The sequence below is a fragment of the Odontomachus brunneus genome, unplaced genomic scaffold (genome assembly GCF_010583005.1).
Source record: "Odontomachus brunneus isolate Ranch 3 - 2012 unplaced genomic scaffold, Obru_v1 Obru_scaffold_049, whole genome shotgun sequence".
NCBI classification, from domain to species: domain Eukaryota; kingdom Metazoa; phylum Arthropoda; class Insecta; order Hymenoptera; family Formicidae; genus Odontomachus; species Odontomachus brunneus.
In genome coordinates, this window is record NW_022639499.1 from 510039 (window position 1) to 531121 (window position 21083).

Consider the following 21083-nt stretch of genomic DNA (forward strand, 5'->3'; position numbering starts at 1 on the left):
AAATATTTGTTTCTCTGTTGGAAAAAAAAGTATATCCGTTATATATTTTACATTCCGTAAAGTACACTTGCGATCAGAAGTACAAATTTATAAATAGATGTTAGCATGAACATCGTGTGATATATTTTCTGTAAATGGCACAGATCACAGATATAATTAATTAGCCTAAGACAGATTTCTCGGCCTATTGTCAATATTATTAGTTTATCAATTTTGCTGCGCCTTCTCTTCGATTCTGGCGGTCTCTTCTTTTTCAAGTTGTTCCCTTGTTAATAGTGACAATCCAAGTTGATTTTCGCGCGTGAACGGCTGCGCCATTTGTCGTAACCACCTTTTGCTGATCTAAAAATTGTGAATAAATTATTGACTGTATAAAACTCACAAAATTGTAATCATTAATCTCATACCTATTACCATAAGGAAAAATTAAGATTACCTGTATAGCTTCCTCAGTAGATAAGTTACATAGGCTGTCGCTCAAATGCTCCTGTATCCATTTCGGTAATTTGCTTCGTTTATCTGCCCTCGAGAATCTCTACGATGTTATGGAAATGAGGAAATTATTATCAAAAAGATATAACTGAATTATAAAGACACAACTGAGATTTTCCTCAATTATTTACCTTATCTGCGAACACCATAATACCATAATCTGTTTTGCCTCTGATCGCACGTCCCACACATTGCGCTGCGTGTCTCATGGCGTCGAAAGTCAAGAAATCGTTTTCCCGTATCTAAGGATATCGTAGAAGCATATGCATTTTATTCAAGCGTGCACGAATACCAAATAATATCAATATTAACCTGTACTCACTTGAAACTGGTCTCTGAGATATTCTAAACGTGCTTTCAAGATTCGCGATTGCGTATACACGTAAGGTATGCCGAACATCAGCACAGCTCTACCCAAGTGATGATCGAAGTCTACACCTTCGGATACCTTTCCACGAGCAACTGAAAGCAACACCGCTCCTCTTCCATTTTCGCAAGCCTTTATGTAATTGATCAGAGCTAAACTGGTCTCCGCTGAATCTTGGGTCTCGATGAACAACAACTTGTGCCTCTGAAGTTGGTCCACTACTCCTTGATCGTACCTATGATATAAGCACAATGGCATAAGCATATAAAGAAACTTCAACGCGATAAAATATGCTTACGCACCAAGCGGCCACTACAGATTCCATGTACAAGTACGATGTGAAAAAGCAAACTAAACCATCCGGCACCGTCGCGGAGAATTCAACCAGTAGCTGGCCGTAATTTCTGATCACTGCCACATCTTCTCGCGTTTCATATTTCGACGAAATAGCCACTTGATCGTTACCTTTCGCTACGATCTTGGAAATGCAAACATATGTAAAGCATTAGTACATATTAAATAATGTTATCTGAGGTGTATCTCATACTTGCGGGGTGTACTTTCTTTTGCCTATTTTTCAAATTAATTTTAATTTTTTTACTTACCATAGGCAAAAGACACGGTCTGGCTAACGTCATAGTGAACGACGACATTATGACTGGATGGAAGTTGAGAATCTTGGGATACATGTCTAATGGGGACAGCGTCCCGGAGGTAATTATCACAGACTGAAATCTATCGAATATAGGTTTGATAGCGATGGAAGAGTCCAAACAACTGAAATGCAAAATAGGATTCAAGACAGTCGGGGTTTTGTCATCAAATGGCTCCACGATGATCGTGAATCCCTGTGTATATGTAGAGACCAGCGTCGCGAGATGCGTCACCAGAATGATCGGCGAGAAGTCCGTCATATCCGTTATCTCCATAGTGCGTAAAAGAGACGCCAATCGCTGGGCGCAGAATCGCAACGGTTTTCGCTCGATGGAGACCTTCGCTTGGATGTCCCTCAAGAACGCCGCGGGCGATTCTTGCACGACGTGTTGGACGCGTAGACGAGTCTTCAAGTACTCGACGAATCGTTTCAAGAAGCTGACAAAATGTTCGGCATTTCGTATGTTACCTGGCACGACCTCTGCGAGGAAAAGAATTTAGAGAATAAATCGTTGCTTTTTCCTGAGCGGAAAGAAAGAATACTTCATTAAATCTAATTGAACGTTCACTAACCTTCGAGTATTTCGTTTGGCAAGACAGGATTGGCCAGAATAACGTCGGTTTCTCTGGCCAGCTGAGCATCCCTCAAACCCGCGACTAATCTGTCGTACTCCTCCTTCAGTTTATTCACATCACAGTCTCTCATTCTAAATCAAAATACACGCGGTTGACAATACTATAGTTATACATAATTCTAATATGCAATATGTGTAAAAAAAAAATGTTCTTACTCAGCTACAGTTTTCTCCAAAAGCTGTATGTTATTCGAACTTCTCTCCATCAGCTTCCTATTTATCTTCACACTCATGGAGTCGATGCAGACGTTATCTGAAATTTATGATTTGTTTTCTTTAAACCCAAATAATTGGGTTGAATAAATATAATTTTTATCTCAATTTTTGTACCAATATTGTGAGCCTCGTCGAAAACAACTACTGAACTCTTGCTCAATTCTTTGGAGACAGTTTCCGCAATTTTTGGGTCCAATAAATAATGATAACTGTATACTACAATTTGTGCATGCAAGATCTGAAGAGAGAAGTCAAGCACCATTAATTTCATTTTATTTAGATTACATCTTATTATATTTTAATAATCCAACAACATGCATAGATAAATGAAACAAAATGAATTTTAAAATTTATAGAATTTCTTACTGTAAATCTTGCAAGAAAATACGGACACCATCCGCGATCCTTTCCATAATCCTTCAAATCATCCAGAGAATAAATACCAGCAGGTACAATTTGTTCTCTACCCTCTATGTCAAATCCTTCATAATAATTGCAAATGGGAGTAGATTCATCATGATTATGTCTTTCTCGTACATATGACGCAGTAAGAGAGTGACAACGACCATCCACAATTTTACCTTCTCGTTCTCTACTGACCTGCATATCAAAGTATAAGGTATATAGTGTGTACAATCATCTGATGATTAATTATGAGATTATTTCATCAATTTTACTAAAACATTTTTTAAAAGATTTTCAGTTATTAAAAGAAGATAAATAAAATATTCAAAATTACCTCAGGATGTATACACATATTTTTACGTGAACTAAGAACTAAACCAACTATTTTTGGCTTACTCTTAGTTTCTTTCTCATAATAGTCTATGAGTTTCTTCAACTCCTCTATAACTTTCTCTATCTCTGGTACTGTTCGAGAACAGTAAATCAACTTTGTTACATTCAAGGGATATTCCAACATGTATGCCACAATGAGTGATAGAAGAGTAATTGTTTTGCCAGTACCTGAAGGCATTTCCAGTAGGCAATGTCCCTAAAGAATATAGTTTATTAATTGAATATCTCAATATTCAAGAATACTAATACTATAACAGAGACAAAGAATAATACCTTGGCATCCAAACCACGTTTGAGCTCAAGCATGTAAGCATATTGCTCTGGATAAATATAATCGTATGGAAAATATACGATTAATCCGTCAACGCTTATCCTGCAGTAAGAAAAATACTTATAAATCACCATAAAAACATAAGCGTTTTTAATTCAATAAAGTACTTGTACTTACTTCATATTACGATTCGTACTATACTACATACAGTAATTATTAATAGTAATTATATATTTAATATAAAATGTTATATTTATTTATAAAAAATTTGTAATTTAAAAACAGAAACAGTCTGTCTTTTTGGTTATGTTTGGTTACACCAACATCGTAGTTTGTGAATATTTTCTACGACGCGCTCGACGTTGTTTCTAGCCGTTACTACTTCACTTCCTCCGTTAAATAAAGTGGCGGCTCGTAGTGCAAACTTTGGAACTAATTTTAAGAAATAACGGGCTTAAGAGAGAATACATTCATGGCCATTTTCACTATCTCCGATTACCTTAACTACTGGTTCAATGTGCACGGTGATTGATTAAGCCCGTATCAGTCTACCGACTGCACAGGCCGACCCGACTGCCGACTACGACTCCCGACTCTCAATCGACCAATCACAGTGAGGCGCCGACTCCGCACCTCACTGTGATTGGTCAATTGAGAGTCGGCAATCGTAGTCGGCAGTCGAGTCGGCCTGTGCAGTCGATAGTCTGATACAAGCTTTAGGCTGATATTTCACGTGACGTACGACAAGCTTTTTGGATACGTTCATTGGTTGACGAACAGAGAACCTAGAAATATTCTATTCGCCAACCAATAAACGTATCCGAAAAGCTTGTCGTACGACACGTGAAATAGCACCCTTAATCTTGTTAAAATAGAAGTGCGATTGGTCAGTTACAACGGAATAACTAGAAGGTTAAGGTAACCGGAGATGGTGAAAATGGTCATAAACCCATTATTTTGAACGTGGATTATAGGACGCCACTATGGGCTGCGTTCTAAAACTCTACTCGACGAGTAGAGAACATTTAATTGTCCAAACATAATAAAAAAATCCTAGTTTTCTTTGCTTTTAGTGGCCAATTAAATGCTAATATATCCGTCGAGTAGAGTTTCGGAACACAGTCCAGTAGTTCAGAATTTTGTTGTTTGTAGCGTTATGTCTGCACTAGAGAACTTCTAGTACAGAGAATCGCCAACTTGGTCACCAACTGATTGGCTGGCATAATATATACGGATTTAGATATTGCGACGCCAATGCAGAACAAATGGTATATTATATATATATATATATATATATATATATATATATATATATATATATATATATATGGTTTTGCATCGCGTCGCAATGTCCAAATCCTACATGTTTATGCCAGCCAATCGCAGAGTAGCTGAGTAGCTGGTCACATGACTAAGATGGCATTCCCTGTTCTAGAGGTTCTCTAACTATTGGATATCGTATTATTCGCGCATGCGCAGCAGGTCTCTTGCCGCGTATAAAATCTCGCGACTCGCACCATTAGTTCTCTAGTCTACGCATCCGCAAAGAAGCAGTAATTTCGTCCTCCGCTATCTACTGAGATTGGATGATCGAGTGCGTACACGTGGACGCAGATAAATTGAAAATAATTTTACGAGAAACAGACACATAATCTACGATACATCATGGGTAGACCAGGTAATGTAAACATGTATAACATATTTTCAATTATTACTTTTGTCGTATGGTAATTGTTTCCAATGTGGTAACCGGTAACTTTCCGGTAACCTCAACGTGAAGAGATGCATTTTGAAAATTAAGGCCATCACACACAAAATTACATAGACGCATATGCATAGCATAAGATAGTATGGACCAATGAGCATCGAATATTAAGTATCAATCATCAATATGGCGACTTAATATTCAATGCTGATTGGTCCATATGATCTTATGCTATGCATATGCGCTATATAATTTTGTGTGTGATGGCCCTTAACGTTGCTACAATCCCAGACACTGTTTTGTTTCATATTATTCAACTTTGTAGCTATTTCTGTTTACGATATTCATAGGCTGCATTCAGCAGACTCAACAGTTGCACAACAGTTGAGTAATTTGTCAATGTAATTGGTCTAGATTTAGGGATCTAATAGCAAGAACCAATAATCGTTGATTGCTCACTGAGCGTTTTTTCTACTGAATATGCCCATAGATATATCTTTATGTTATCGCAAAGATATTTTCCTTGATCGCGCATGTGGTCGTTTTATCTTAAACAATGTAACCCAACTTTGCCTGACAATTTCGTGAAACATGCGTAGGACTATCGCACACAAATTGACAACTGCATATGCATAGCATAAGACCGTATGTACCAATGAGCATCGAGTATTAAGTCGCCATATTGGTGTTCGATGCTTAATATTCGATGCTCATTGGTCCATACGATCTTATGCTATGCATATGCAGTTATGTCAATTTGTGTGCGATAGCCCTTAGGCCCGTGTAGTATGTATTTATGTGCATAAACGATAAACTTCATTGTTTCTATACAATTTAAGGTAAATATCCCAATGCCCGGACATGTACCTAATTTCGGACACTTATTGTTTTGAATATTTCTCTAAATATTTCATCTTTCAACGTACACTAAATATAAATATTAAATGTATGTATACCAATATATATATATATATATATATATGTATTGTACGATGAAGGTTGAAATATTCAAATTCTAATATAAAAAGAATAACAATGTCTGGAGATTGATACATGTCCGGGCATTGGGATATTTATCTTCCACTTATAAGGTGCGTTTGGGGAGCTCGCTATTAGCGGTACACAGCGCTGCCGTCTCTTTTTACCTCTGTTGTATATCTAAGGGACAATAAAGATAGAAAAACGCTGTAGCGTTAGTAACGTGCTCCCCGAACGCATCCATAGTAATAATGATTTAAAGAAGTGTAGCGCATTGTATTAAAAGATTATTTAATTATAGTTTATTATAATTAATTATAATTATTATAATTATAGTTAATTATAGTTAATTATAATTTTACTGGGTGCTTTCCAACTGCATACACTGTATTACACAAAAACAGTTTATTGGTTGCATATTATCTTGCAAGATATTTTAGGTAATATATGACTAATAAACTGATTTTGTGTATGTGTGTGTCAAGATGTGTTAAGCAACTAGAAAGCACCTACTATTATATTAAGAACATTAAATATGTAAAATACAAATATGCTTAATTTCAAAATTTGTCTTGTGTGTCTTTATTACTACAAATAATAATGTAGTAAAATTTAATAATTCTATTACAAATGTTAGGTTACATATATATTCATTATGTATATACATTCATTTTTAACTTCAATACAAATTGCAGGATTTGTGCCACCTTTTAGAGGACGAGGAGGAAGAGGAGGTTGTGGTGGTCGCGGAAGCAGTCGAGGAAGCAGTCGAGGTGGAGGTTTTGGTGGCAGAGGTGGAAGAGGTGCTTCACGAGGTGGTTGTGGATCATCAAGAGGAGGACGTGGAGGCCTGAAGGGTGGTAGGAAGGTGGTAATAGAGCCACACCGTCACAGAGGGGTCTTCATTGCTAGAGCAAAGGAAGACGTTTTAGTGACTCTCAATTCTGCATATGGGTCAAATGTTTATGGGGAGAAAAAAATCTCCGTCGAGGTAATTGCTGATTTATTCATACTTATGTTTGTATTTAACTTTGAATTGATATCTTCAAAATGTTGTACATTACACAGGATGTGAAAGGCGAAAAAATTGAGTATAGAGTATGGAACCCATTTAGATCCAAATTGGCTGCTGCTATTCTTGGTGGTATTGATAAGATCCACATGGACCCAGGAAGCAAAGTTCTGTATCTGGGTGCTGCCTCTGGAACTTCTGTGTCTCATGTTGCTGATATAGTTGGTCCAGTAAGTATTCTTTACGCAGAGGGCTATCTTATCTTTTTCTGGAAAATGAGAAATCAGTTATGCACACGTTAGAGCCAGGTTAGCATATAATTACCAACTTGGTGTCGAAGTGCTGCTAGAACAATTACATGCTCGTTTCTTCATCGAGTAAGACTTCAGTTTTACTTTGAAAAGGAAACGTGCGTACAAATCTCATATCAGTGATAAAATCTGTTTGATTCTATTTATCATTTTCAATGTTTACAGGAGGGAATGGTATACGCTGTGGAATTTTCCCATAGGTCCGGTAGAGATCTCATAAACGTCGCTAAGAAGAGGACTAATATCATTCCTATCGTCGAAGACGCGAGACATCCTCAGAAATATAGAATGCTCGTGGGTATGGTAGACACTATATTCTCAGATGTGGCACAGCCGGATCAGGCTAGAATAGTCGCGTTGAACGCACAATACTTCCTCAAGAATGGCGGACACTTCGTTATTTCCATCAAGGTGAGCGTTCGCGATTAATTTGTGCGTCATTACCACATCGTATACACTTATGAGAATGAAGATTTTGTATTGATCGTTTGTGACGAATTTCAGGCAAGTTGCATAGACTCCGTTGCAGCACCCGAAGCAGTATTTACGGCGGAGGTACAGAAACTCGCTGCGGACAAATTGAAGCCGCAGGAACAGATCACGCTCGAACCATACGAGAGAGATCACGCTGTCGTCATCGGCGTTTACAAGCCGACACCAAACTGACAAGAAGGCTACCTAGAATAATGTGTAAATAGTTACATGTACATACGTAATTGCTAAGTTCTATACTATATAAAACTTTAATATTAATCATATTTGTTCGCATTCCATTCATTTCCAGCCACTTTCCATTCAAAGTATCAATTCAAAGTTAAATACAAACATAAGTATGATTAAATCAGCAATTATCTTGACCGTGATTCTCTTCTCCCTATGTACATCTGACCCAGGTGCATAATTCAGGGTTACTAACACATCCTCTTTTCCTCTGGCTATAAACACACCTTGGTGACGATGTGGCTCTATGGGAGCGGTGCACTTGGACACGGTGCATTTGGACACAGCCAATCACAGCACCGTGTGATTAGAGACATTTGTAGGGTCCCTTGGAACAGCGACTTGTGATTGGACTGTGTCCAATTGCCCCGTGTCCAACTGATATACACTCTGGCTCTATTACTACAGTCCCACCCTTGAGGCCTCCACGTCCTCCTCTCGATGCTCCACGACCACCTCGTTCTCCACGTGGAGCACCTCTCTATCGAGATAGAAATGTAGGGATGTTCGATTTTAACATTAAAAACTTGATTAACAATGAAATAGTTTGTAATATAATGTAAATGTGAAAACACGCACTTGCGTGTGTGCATTTGTCGTAAATTCAGATATTTTATAACGCGAGAGCGCGGTTACTACCATTAATATCATACCTGCCTGTATTCGAAAAATTCGCAAGGTAACGAAATAATTCAGCGATAAATATGATTGAACGTTATTTCATTTATATTTTTATACGAACATGAATAAGAATTAGGAAACCGATATATGTTACATACGTTGGGTGATATGAAACCTCAACATAAGAGAAAGTAAATGATAATCATCATAGCATCCATAAATATGATGATGAGAATACTTTTAATAAATATTTCTGTTGTCATAAGATAGAATTATTTCTTCACAACTGTAGGACAATGTTATCTTTACCTTGTTCGTTTAAATTTACTTTGATGTATAATGAGCGAAATTGTAATAAGGAATACATCGTATTTCTTGATGAGTTTTTGCTGATCTAAAAATTGTAAATAAATTATTAACTGTATAAAATTATTGTAAATAAATTGACTGTATAAAATTATTGTAAATAAATTATTGACTCACAAAATTGTAATCACTAATCTCATACCTATTACCATAAAGGAAAAATTAAGATTACCTGTATAGCTTCCTCATTAGATAAGTTACATAGACTGTCGTTCAAATACTTCTGTATCCATTTGGGTAATTTGTTTCGTTTATCTACTCTCGAGAATCTCTACGATGTTATGGAAACGAGGAAATTATTATCAAAAAGATATAATTGAGTTATGAAGACACAACTAAAATTTTCCTCAATGATTTACCTTATCTGCGAACATCATAATCTGTTTTGCCTCTGATCGCACTTCCCACACATTGCGCTGCGTGTCTCATGGCGTCGAAAGTCAAGAAATCGTTTTCCCGTATCTAAGGATATCGTAGAAGTATATGCATTATATTCAAGCGTGCACGAATATCAAGTAATTTCAATATTAACCTGTACTCACTTGAAACTGGTCCCTGAGATATTCCAAACGTGCTTTCAAGATTCGCGATTACGTCTACACGTAAAGTATGCCGAACATCAGCACAGCTCTACCCAAGTGATGATCGAAGTCTACACCTTCGGATACCTTTCCACGAGCAACTGAAAGCAACACCGCTTCTCTTCCATTTTCGCAAGTCTTTATTTATGTAATTAATCAGAGCTAAACTGGTCTCCGCTGAATCTTGGGTCTCGATGAACAACAACTTGTGCCTCTGAAGTTGGTCCACCATTCCTTAGTCGTACCTGATATGATATAAGCATAATGGCGTAAGAATATGAACGTTAAAGAAACTTCAACGCGATAAAATATGCTTACGTACCAAGCAGCCACTATAGATTCCATGTACAAGTACGATGTGAGAAAAAGCAAACTAAACCATCCGGCACCGTCGCGGCGAATTCAACCAGTAGCTGACCGTAATTTCTGATCACTGCCACATCTTCTCGCGTTTCATATTTATCGACGAAATAGCCACTTGATCGTTACCTTTGGCTGCGATCTAACGTTGGAAATGTTGCAAACATATGTAAAGCATTAGTACATATTAAATAATGTTATCTGAGGTGTATCTGATACTTGCAGGGTGTACTTTCTTTTGTCTATTTTTCAAATTAATTTTAATTTTTTAACTTACTATAGGCAAAGGACACGGTCTGACTAACGTCATAGTGAACGACGACATTATGACTGGATGGAAGTTGAGAATCTTGGGATACATGTCTAATGGGGACGGCGTCACGGAGGTAATTATCACGGACTGAAATCTGTCGAATATAGGTTTGATAGCGATGGAAGAGTCCAGACAACTGAAATGCAAAATAGGATTCAAGACGATCGGTGTTTTGTTGTCGAATGACTCCACGATGATCGTAAATCCCTGTGTATATGTGGAGACCAACGTCGCGAAATGCGTCGCCAGATCGGCGAGAAATCCGACGTATCCATTATCTCTATAGTGCATAAAAGAGACGCCAATCGCAACAGTTTTTGCTCGATGGAGTCCTTTGCTTGGATGTCCCTCGAGAACGCCGCGGGCGATTCTTGCACGACGTTTTGGACGCGCAGGCGAGTCTTCAAGTACTCGACGAATCGTTTCAAGAAGCTGATCTCTGGATTGAAGAACAGTAAATCAACTTTGTTACATTCAAGGGATATTCCAACATGTATGCCACAATGAGTGATAGAAGAGTAATTGTTTTGCCAGTATCTGAAAGTATTTCCAGTAGGCAATGTCCCTAAAGAATATAGTTTATTAATTGAATATCTCAATATTCAAGAATACTAATTTTGTATAACAGTAACAAAGAATAATACCTTGACATCCAAATCACGTTTGAGCTCAAGTATGTAAGCATATTGCTCTGAATAAATATAATCGTATGGAAAATATACGATTAATCCGTCAACGCTTATCCTGCAATAAGAAAGTGTACTTATAAATCACCATAAAAAAATAAGCGTTTTGAATTCACTAAAGTACTTGTACTTACTTCATATTACGATTCGTATTATACTACATACAGTAATTACTAGTAGTAATTATATATTTAATATAAAACGTTATATTTATTTATAAAAAATTTATAATTTAAAGACAGAAACAGCCTGTCTTTTTTGTTATGTTTGGTTGAACCAACATCGTAGTTTTTGAATATTTCTTTTGACGCGCTCGATGCTGTTTCTAGCCATCACTACTTCACTTCCTCCGTTAAAGAAAGTGGCGGCTCATAGTGGAAACTTTGGAACTAATTTTAAGAAATAACGGACTTAAGTACTAGAGATGCCCGATTCTGTATCGATATTGATTCGATTCTTTCCCCAAAAATAGCTTTATTCGTGTTGTTTGTACTCTTCGCATTTTTCGTATTTAAAACTAGTCAGAAGTATATTGGAATGTTTCGAAGAAGCAAAAACGAAACAACCAACTCGATTGTTTCTTATAAGCGTCTGATTAGATGTCCATCTCTTTCTAATAGAGAAAAGTGTGAAACATACAAGCAGCACGAACAACCCTTTTTCCTAAATTTGTTAGGGAAAGAATCGAATCGATTAAGAATCGGGCATCTCTAGTACTTAATAGAGATTCGATTCTTTCCCTAACAAATTTAGGGAGAAAGTATTGTTTGTTCTGCTTGTATGTTCCATACTTTTCGCTTTTAAAAAGAGATGGACGCCTAATCAGACTTGGGTGTTTACGTTAAATCGAGTATAAGTTAGTTCCACTAGGATCGAAAAATGTAATAGACACAACCATTTAATATCTTCATGGTTCAAGACAACTCAGTACTGCTTTCCGATGATCGAGTATAGTTAGAGTTAGCTAGAGTAGATAGCAGATAACGTGAGCATCAGGTAGTTGATTTTCAAAAAATGTTAGTTATTAATAAGCCGCAACCTACCGGGATGTAACACTGTACATTTTACTAAGGCCTGGTTGCACCAACATTATTTTGGCTTTAAGCGAAACTTAAATATATATCTATTTTTATCTTTTTATATAAATAAAGATAGATATATATTTAAGTGAACCACTTAAAACCAAAATAACGTTGGTGCAACCGGGCCTAAGGCCATTTTTCATACTTATCACTTGAGAAACAGACGCCACATGCATTATGACTCCTGCACACAGGACGCGGTAATGCTTGCCGCGCGACGGAAGTTCAATATGCTGTTTTCCGTAATAACCTTCTAGCTCTTACGGAAAAACAGCATATTGATTGGCTGTCGCACGGACTTCCGCCGCGCGGCAAGCATTACCGCGTCCTGTGTGCAGCCATTACTGAACCTGCACTACCTCAAAATAATGTGCGGAATTAGCCGGAAGTCAGTAATTCCCTAGGACCTATTTTCGTGAGAAAGGTAGTAAGTTTTGTTTTCTTACAGTATACTGAAAATGATTTCGGAACGTGAAAACAGTACTGTAAGCTCTGTCAGCGCAATTCGGAACGCAGAATATATATATATATATATGGTTTTGCATCGGCGTCATAATATTCAAATCCGTACATGTTATGCCAGCCAATCGTAGCTGAGTAGCTGGTCACATGACCAAGTTGACGATTCTCTGTACTAGAGGTTCTGTAGTCTGCACATCCGGAAAGAAGCAGTCATATTGTCCTCCGCTTTCTACTGAGATTTGATGATCGAATGTGTACACGTGGACGTAGATAAATTGAAAATAATTTTACGAGAAACAGTCAAATAATCTACGATACATCATGGGTAGACCAGGTAATATGAACATGTATAACACATTTTCAATTATTACTTTACGGTTGTCGTATGGTAATTGTTTTCAACGTGGTAACCGGTAACCTTCCGGTAACCTCAACTTGAAGGGATGCGTTTTGAAAATTAACACGTTGCTACAATCCCAGACAGTTTTATTATATATTATTCAGCTTTGTAGCTATTTCTAGAACCGTTCACGATATTCATAGATGTATATTTATGTCATCGCAAAGATATTTTCCTTGATCGCGTAGCGTGGTCGTTTTAGGCAATGTAACCCAACCTTGCCTGACAATTTCGTGAAACATGCGTTACACGCGTGTCGTATGTATTTATGTGTATAAACGATAAACTTCATTGTTTCTATACAATTTACACCTATAAGATGCGTTTGGGCAGCTCGCTATTAGCATTACTCAGCGCTACCGTGTCATTCTATCTTTGTTGTATATCTAAGGAACAATAAAGATAGAAGAACGCGGTAGCGTCAGTAGCGTGCTTCCCGAGCGCATCCATAATAATAATGATTTAAAGAAGTGGGTAATTATCCAGTTTAGCGGCATCACCTCCGATTTCGATGAAAATAGGCTCAATCGACGCGTTTTTGTTAAAGAAATAACTTTTTCCTCTGACAAAATCGTCGCTCTCTACTGCGAAGCGAGAAATTGTTAAAGATACTAGATATGATAAGTTAAGAAACCCGTCATTGCAACGTAAAGTCTATCAGTTAGAGTTGCATTTACTGTATTAGTGTAACGCAGTGTGCAACAACTTCATGAAAATATTTAAATTAAGAATATTTTTAATATATTAGACATTTGTAACATGGGAAAGATATCGAACAAGCGGGGAGCTGCGTCCTCCGCACCTCCCCCAAACTAACCGAATCCAACCTATCGTCGTTCGAATCTTTCCCGTGTTACAAATGTCAAATATATTAAAAATATTCTTAAGTATTTTCATGAAGTTGCTACATACTGCGTTACACTAATACAGTAAGTGCAACTCTAACAGACTTTATGTTGCAATGACGGGTTTCTTAATCATACCTATCATATCTATCATACCTAGCATCTGAAACAATTAATTTCTCACTTCGCAGTAGAGAGCGACGATTTTGTCAGAGGAAAAAGTTATTTGGCATGCAAAAACGCGTCGATTGAGCCTATTTTCATCAAAATCGAAGGTGATGCCGCTAAACTGCATAATTACCACCTTACAAGATATTTTAATATGTGACCAATAAACTGATTTTGTGTGTGTGATTAAGATGTGTTAAGCAACTGGAAAACAGCCACTATTATATTAAGAACATTAAATATGTAAAATACAAATACAAATATGTTTGATTTCTTTTTCACAATTTGCCTCATGTATCTTGTTAATACTACAAATAATAATGTAGTAAAATTTAATAATTCTATTATAAATGTCAGAACATTATATATATTCATTATGTATATATATTCATTTTTAACTTCAATACAAATTGCAGGATTTGTGCCACCTTTTAGAGGACGAGGAGGAAGAGGAGATCGTGGTGGTCGAGGAGGCAGTCGAGGTGGAGGTTTTGGTGGAAGAGGTGGTAGTGGAGGTTATGGAGGTGGAGGTTTTGGTGGCAGAGGTGGAAGAGGTGCTCCACGTGGAGGACGAGGTGGTCGTGGAGCATCGAGAGGAGGACGTGGAGGCCTCAAGGGTGGGAGGACGGTAGTAATAGAGCCACATCGTCACCAAGGTGTGTTCATTGCTAGAGGAAAAGAGGATGTATTAGTGACCTTGAATTTTGCACCTGGGTCAGATGTCTATGGAGAAAAAAGAATCACGGTTGAGGTAATTGTTGATTTGGTCATATTTATGTTTGTATTAACTTTGAATTAATATCTTCAAAATGTTCTACATTATACAGGATGTGAAAGGCGAGAAAATTGAGTATAGAGTATGGAACCCATTTAGATCCAAATTGGCTGCTGCTATTCTTGGTGGTATTGATAAGATCCACATGGACCCAGGAAGCAAAGTATTATATCTGGGTGCTGCCTCTGGAACTTCTGTCTCTCATGTTGCTGATATAGTTGGTCCAGTAAGTATTCCTTACGCAGAGGTCTATCATATCTTTTTCTGGAAAATGAGAAATCAGTTATGCACACGTTAGAGCCAGGTTAGCATATAATTACCAACTTGGTGTCGAAGTGCTGCTAGAACAATCACATGCTCGTTTTTTCATCGAGTAAGACTTCAGTTTTACTTTGAAAAGGAAACGTGCGTACAAATCTCATATCAGTGATAAAATCTGTTTGATTCTATTTATCATTTTCAATGTTTACAGGAGGGAATGGTATACGCTGTGGAATTTTCCCATAGGTCCGGTAGAGATCTCATAAACGTCGCTAAGAAGAGGACTAATATCATTCCTATCGTCGAAGACGCGAGACACCCTCAGAAATATAGAATGCTCGTGGGTATGGTAGACACTATATTCTCAGATGTGGCACAGCCGGATCAGGCTAGAATAGTCGCGTTGAACGCACAGTACTTCCTCAAGAATGGCGGACACTTCGTTATTTCCATCAAGGTGAGCGTTCGCGATTAATTTGTGCGTCATTACCACATCGTATACACTTATGAGAATGAAGATTTTGTATTGATCGTTTGTGACGAATTTCAGGCAAGTTGCATAGACTCCGTTGCAGCACCCGAAGCAGTATTTACGGCGGAGGTACAGAAACTCGCTGCGGACAAATTGAAGCCCCAGGAACAAATCACGCTCGAACCATACGAGAGAGATCACGCTGTCGTCATCGGCGTTTACAGGCCGACACCAATTGACAAGAAGGCTACATAGAATAATGTATATATACTTACATGTACATACGTAATTGCTGAGTTCTATACTATATAAAACTTTGATCATATTTGTTCGCATTCAGCTTTCAGCCACTTTCCATTCAAAGCACCACTACAAAGTATCAATTCAAAGTTAAATACAAACATAAGTATGATTAAATCAGCAATTACCTCAACAGTGATTCTCTTCTCCCTATGTACATCTGACCCAGGTGCATAATTCAGGGTTACACATTCTCTTTTCCTCTGGCTATAAACACACCTTGGTGACGATGTGGCTCTATTACTACAGTCCCACCCTTGAGGCCTCCACGATCACCTCATTCTCCACGTGGAGCACCTCTCTACCGAGATAGAAATGTAGGGATGTTCGATTTTAACATTAAAAACTTGATTAACAATGAAATAGTTTGTAATATAATGTAAATGTGAAAACACGCACTTGCGTGTGTGCGTTTGTCGTAAATTCAGATATTTTATAACGCGAGAGCGCGGTTACTACCATTAATACCATACCTGCCTGTATTCGAAAAATTCGCAAGGTAACGAAATAATTCAGCGACAAATATGATTGAACGTTATTTCATTTATATTTTTATACGAACATGAATAAGAATTAGGAAACCGATATATGTTACATATATTGGGTGATATAAAACTTCAACATAAGAGAAAGTAAATGATAATTATCATAGCATCCATGAATATGATGATGAGAATACTTTTAATAAATATTTCTGTTGTCATAAGATAGAATTATTTCTTCACAAATGTGGGACAATGTTATCTTTACCTTGTTCGTTTAAATTTACTTTGATGTATAATGAGCGAAATTGTAATAATGAATACATCGTATTTCTTGATGAGTTTATTTATATATTAATACAGATTAAAGACGGACGAGAGACGAAGCGACAAAATCAGTAATAAGCCTGTTTTTTAGCTGAACTGGTGCAATAAGTTAGTGATACAAAATATAATTGTCTCAATCTAACTTATTGCGTTAGTTCAGCAGTGCAGTTAAAAAGAACAGTAAATGTCTTACCAAGTTTCTCATCGATATCGCGAAATACGCGAGATGTATTGATAGTCTGCAAAATTCACACCAGTTCGTACTTTCGTCTTGCTGTCATTAAATTATCTGAATTGTACTACTCTCCAAATTACATTTAAATTAACAAGTCCGCCGTTATATTATTTTTAGATTGATCGACGGAACGCCAAGAACCGTGTAATAATTTTCATTTTATCCTCGAAGTAGTCGCTGCACGATTTTACAAATGTAATGTTTGATACATCAAATGAGATATGTAAAACTTAATAAATTAGAAAAACTCGATATCTTTGATAATTTAAGTCGGACAATGCCGCGTACACCTTTGAACAGCGTCTGCAAGAGCGGTAAGCCGAATTATGAGAAATATTTTCGCTTTTTCTTAACTATATGGGCACGTCCTTTAGATTTTTTGTTCTGCAGATCTCGTTACCTGCGAACGTCGTACATCATCTAACAAAATATTGAATCATAAATCGACGACTATGATCGCTCGTAAAGTCAATTCGCTGAGAATGCACGACCCCAATCGCCTCGTGGGCGGTGCGGATGTTCCTGAAGAACGTACACCTGAACCTGAACCTGAACCTAAAGCTGAAACAGAACCTGTGAATGCTTCGTTAGAACTTGATACCAAAATATCACAACCACCATCACCCTCAGATTCACCGTCTACACTCGTACAAGACACCGTGCAATCGGAAGTTGAAGCTAAAGATTCTGAAGACAAGCAGCCCTCCCCCGCAAGTGGTCCCTGCTGCGTCTGTGTTTCACAGACATCAGGAGTAGTCAGGTGAATCGATTAAGATATTTTACGCATCTCAGTTATTTCGAACAAAATTTGAATTAAATTTTCCCTTAAAAATAATAAGTTTTGTTACATGTATAATGTTATTATTTATATAATTTGTCTCTATAGGGACAGGAAAGTAGATGAAATAATTGAGTACGTGCATCAGAATCTCGAAGAGGCCGTCAAAGCTCTGGCAACTTTGGGCGAGAACTTCGAACATGATTTAAAGGTTGAGCCCCACATTCAAGTAGAATGTCATAAAACTGTTTCGACATCTCGAAGGCGAAAGAGACGAGGGTACAATTGATAACCCATATTTTGGTATTGTACGAAGAACTCGTCAAATACGTACATATCCGTTTTGAGAAATGCAATAGTGAATCTTTTCTTCCTTCACTTTTACAACTAGATTAAAGGAATTTCACAATTTATCTTTTCCATCATCTCTTTTTATAAAAGCTGATGTTTGTCGACATCCTGGGCCGAATTCAACAGTGGAGCGGTATAGTGCAGAACAAACTTGGCTCTTGTAAAAATGAGGTCAACAATTTAAGTAAGGAATTATTGGCTCGGGCATGCGAAGTGGCAGATCTCAAAGCTCAAATAGCAGATTACCAGAATGTACGTGAAAGATATTTCATGTCTGAGCTTTCTTGTCTTTCTGATTAATTAAAAAGTTACAAACTCTTATCGTTTATTACAAATTCTCATCATTATTACAATAGAAACTAACATCGAGAGTGAATGGTCAACCGCGAAGAAATGATAAACGGCGAACAAATAATCAATTGAAAGAACAATATAATCTCGAAACAACACTCAAGGAAGTAGGAGAAGATAAGAAATACGATGATATTGCGGAAGAATTAGATAAAGAAAAGATTGAAGAGATCGTCGAGAGGACAGAAGATGAAGAGGAGGAACGGGAAAGAAGAGACACAGAGGAAGAATGGGAGAGAAAAGAAATAGAAGAACAAGAAAGGAGAGAAACAGAGGAAAAGAAATCTGCGAGAGACAGAAAGACAAAAGAAGACATTTTCACGACTGTGTCGGTGCAAACTATAGCGCAGGAAAAGGAGAGGATTAGACGCGAGTCCGAGGTAGCTCTCTTCAAAAGAAATTATAGAGATTGCGGCTTCTATCTTTAAATATTGCAAATTTTGCTGATAACGTTCCTTCTTCTGCTGCACAGCTTGAGACCGAGATTTCTCAGCTTCGAAAGGAGAATGACAGAATCATGAAGGAACGAGCGGAATATGAAAACGCGATTCAGCGGGCGCTACTGCGAGGAGTGTCGTCCTTAAACGTCGAGGCATTGAGGGTCCTTCGTTGTCCCCCGATACCCTGTTGTGTTCCTTGCGCTCCGTGTCCAGCGACTGCAATCGTTCCACCGTAAGATTTCGCTCCACGCTACTTAAACGATGCCAAACTCGACTCTTAATTCAATATCTAATAGTATATTAATATTAGTAGTGCAAAACGTTAATATTGATAATAATAAGAAACAACATATAAATTTAATTTTAATTAAAATTAATGAAGATATACCTTTTCCAGCGAACCCGTCGTATCGTGTCCCATGAGAAATAAAAAGAGGCGTCCGGAATCCGCTACCGCGACGATCTGTAGTAAGACCTCGAACGATAGAAACGATAGAAAGAACGAGCATCAGGCTTACAGCACGACAAAACGATCCTGCGGCACTCCTTGCTGTTCCTCCATTCCGGCCAGAAGCCGAAAGCTCACGGACAGCAACATGTTTCTTCTCCTTCGTCAGAGTGACGCGGCAAACCTGCGCGGTCCTGACAAGAGCACGACGACGGTATGCGAATCACCAGTTATGGGAAACATTGAGATACCGCTGTTACCGAAATTTGGTATGTAACATTCACAGAAATTCATGCATGTTACATTTTAAATTATTATAAAAAAAAGTGTCAAATATTGTGTCGTTATTACACTTGTGTGTCGATACGTGTTTGGTAAGTGATTCGAGACTCGGAGGAAGGAAAGAGATGGTGCGAAAGCAACGCCGTTATCGAAAATATAAATATAACTTTATGAAATAGTATCAGAAAAATATTACAAATATTGAACATTCACTTTCACAAGTAATTTGAACATTTCTTTCCGCTTGTGCGCGTTAGAAAGTATAATCGGAGAATATACTGAAGCTCAGTATCACTTCAGTCTGTTGAGGCAGGAAGTTTCGAATCACATATTCTAACGTAAATCGTTATACGCATACATAACAAACTAACTGCACGTTATCGTTGTCGTCGTTATAATGTAACGAAATGTCCGATTTCGACGCGAATACATTCGCGCTGGCCGCGAATGCACCAAGTAAAATGCAACGGCAGATAACGTATGTCCTACGTGAATTTTCACGTGTAATCTTTGTTAATTTTCACGTGAATTTTCACGTGTAATCTTTGTCAATTTTCGTGAGAGATTTCCCCGGATAATTACTCAAGTAAATAAAATAGCTGTATAAATTACTTATAATCCACTGTCGCGTGGTTTCGCTTACACGAGAAAAATGAACACATAAATTCGCGATGAATGAGCGCAACTCCGTGTGCGAAATTAGTTAATAATGCGGAACACGCGACGCGTTGATCGAAGATATCGAAACAAGTTAGTTCTACGCGATCGCCAAGATCATTTCTCCGAAGGTAGCTCAATTTTCCCCTCGGGGAACGTCTCGACGAACAGATTAGGCAAATGCGGTGTTGTATACTTTGAGAACGATGTTCGTCACGATGCGCAGCGCATGGCTGCAGCGGTGCGCATTCCGCAACACTTTCGCGAGTCCTTTTACAATTAAATGCAAATTAAAACTACGGAATGATCGCTCGCCTCGAAAAAGAGGAATCTACGGGGTGTTCGGCGGATAGGCACGTTCCTCGCACGCACCGATAACACTCGTGTGCACAGACTAAGACGACAGAAGCGTCGAGATTTTAACTGAAACAAAAGTGCCGAGAAAGCTGTCGATATCATGGGAGATGCTTAAATTATATACGAACACTTATCTATAAAACTACTTAAAAATTACCTATCGACAAATCTGTCTCTTAATTATCGAGCACCCCGTATGGTAAACCAAAATGAACGATTAAAGTAAAAGTACTGATGCCTGAACAGTGATAATACCGCTACTTAATTCCGGACATACTTATTGTTTTGGTCTTCAAATATTGATATGTATATATATAAACTTTCAATATAAAATACATATATATTATATAGAATATATATTGTAGAATTAGGAAGAGATACAGAGAGGAGATGTAGGATAGAATGTGGGATAATCATTTAGGAGTATAGATAATAAGAATATATATACATATATATATATATATATATATATATATATATATATATATATATATATATATATATATATATATATATATATATAT

General features: G+C 37.5%; 4 protein-coding genes and 1 pseudogene across 6 annotated transcripts; 3 read left to right on the forward strand and 2 right to left on the reverse strand.

The window, feature by feature from the left end:
• Positions 1-23: 23 nt before the first annotated feature.
• Positions 24-3939, reverse strand: LOC116845099 (general transcription and DNA repair factor IIH helicase subunit XPD). The gene is made up of 13 exons (XM_032817418.1): positions 3611-3939; positions 3436-3535; positions 3104-3358; positions 2731-2964; positions 2479-2602; positions 2305-2401; positions 2087-2220; positions 1465-1994; positions 1162-1337; positions 815-1094; positions 624-734; positions 437-535; positions 24-342 (listed from the first exon to the last, which is right to left on the reverse strand). Exons 1-13 carry the CDS (start codon positions 3613-3615, stop codon positions 208-210), a joined length of 2280 nt encoding a protein of 759 aa, XP_032673309.1. The 5' UTR covers positions 3616-3939; the 3' UTR covers positions 24-207.
• Positions 3940-4941: 1002 nt separating this feature from the next.
• LOC116845136 (rRNA 2'-O-methyltransferase fibrillarin-like) lies at positions 4942-8197 on the forward strand. Its single transcript, XM_032817492.1, has 5 exons — positions 4942-5111; positions 6812-7107; positions 7185-7358; positions 7605-7850; positions 7944-8197. The coding sequence occupies exons 1-5, from the start codon at positions 5099-5101 to the stop codon at positions 8103-8105; spliced, it is 891 nt and encodes a 296-aa protein (XP_032673383.1). The 5' UTR covers positions 4942-5098; the 3' UTR covers positions 8106-8197.
• Positions 7457-11419, reverse strand: LOC116845188 (annotated as a pseudogene).
• A 1378-nt stretch (positions 11420-12797) lies between these two features.
• On the forward strand, positions 12798-17147 carry LOC116845028 (rRNA 2'-O-methyltransferase fibrillarin). 2 transcript variants are annotated; one of them, XM_032817266.1, is made up of 6 exons: positions 12798-12964; positions 14460-14794; positions 14871-15044; positions 15291-15536; positions 15630-15812; positions 15892-17147. In XM_032817266.1, the coding sequence occupies exons 1-5, from the start codon at positions 12952-12954 to the stop codon at positions 15804-15806; spliced, it is 945 nt and encodes a 314-aa protein (XP_032673157.1). In that variant the 5' UTR covers positions 12798-12951; the 3' UTR covers positions 15807-15812; positions 15892-17147. The 2 variants fall into 2 exon arrangements, with proteins under 2 accessions (XP_032673157.1, XP_032673156.1); XM_032817265.1 differs by having other exon boundaries at positions 15630-16663.
• On the forward strand, positions 17058-21048 carry LOC116845026 (stress response protein nst1-like). 2 transcript variants are annotated; one of them, XM_032817260.1, is made up of 7 exons: positions 17058-17209; positions 17286-17655; positions 17782-17884; positions 18115-18276; positions 18381-18755; positions 18848-19047; positions 19213-21048. In XM_032817260.1, the coding sequence occupies exons 1-7, from the start codon at positions 17110-17112 to the stop codon at positions 19538-19540; spliced, it is 1638 nt and encodes a 545-aa protein (XP_032673151.1). In that variant the 5' UTR covers positions 17058-17109; the 3' UTR covers positions 19541-21048. The 2 variants fall into 2 exon arrangements, with proteins under 2 accessions (XP_032673151.1, XP_032673152.1); XM_032817261.1 differs by having other exon boundaries at positions 17127-17209; positions 17270-17655.
• The last annotated feature ends 35 nt before the right edge of the window (positions 21049-21083 follow it).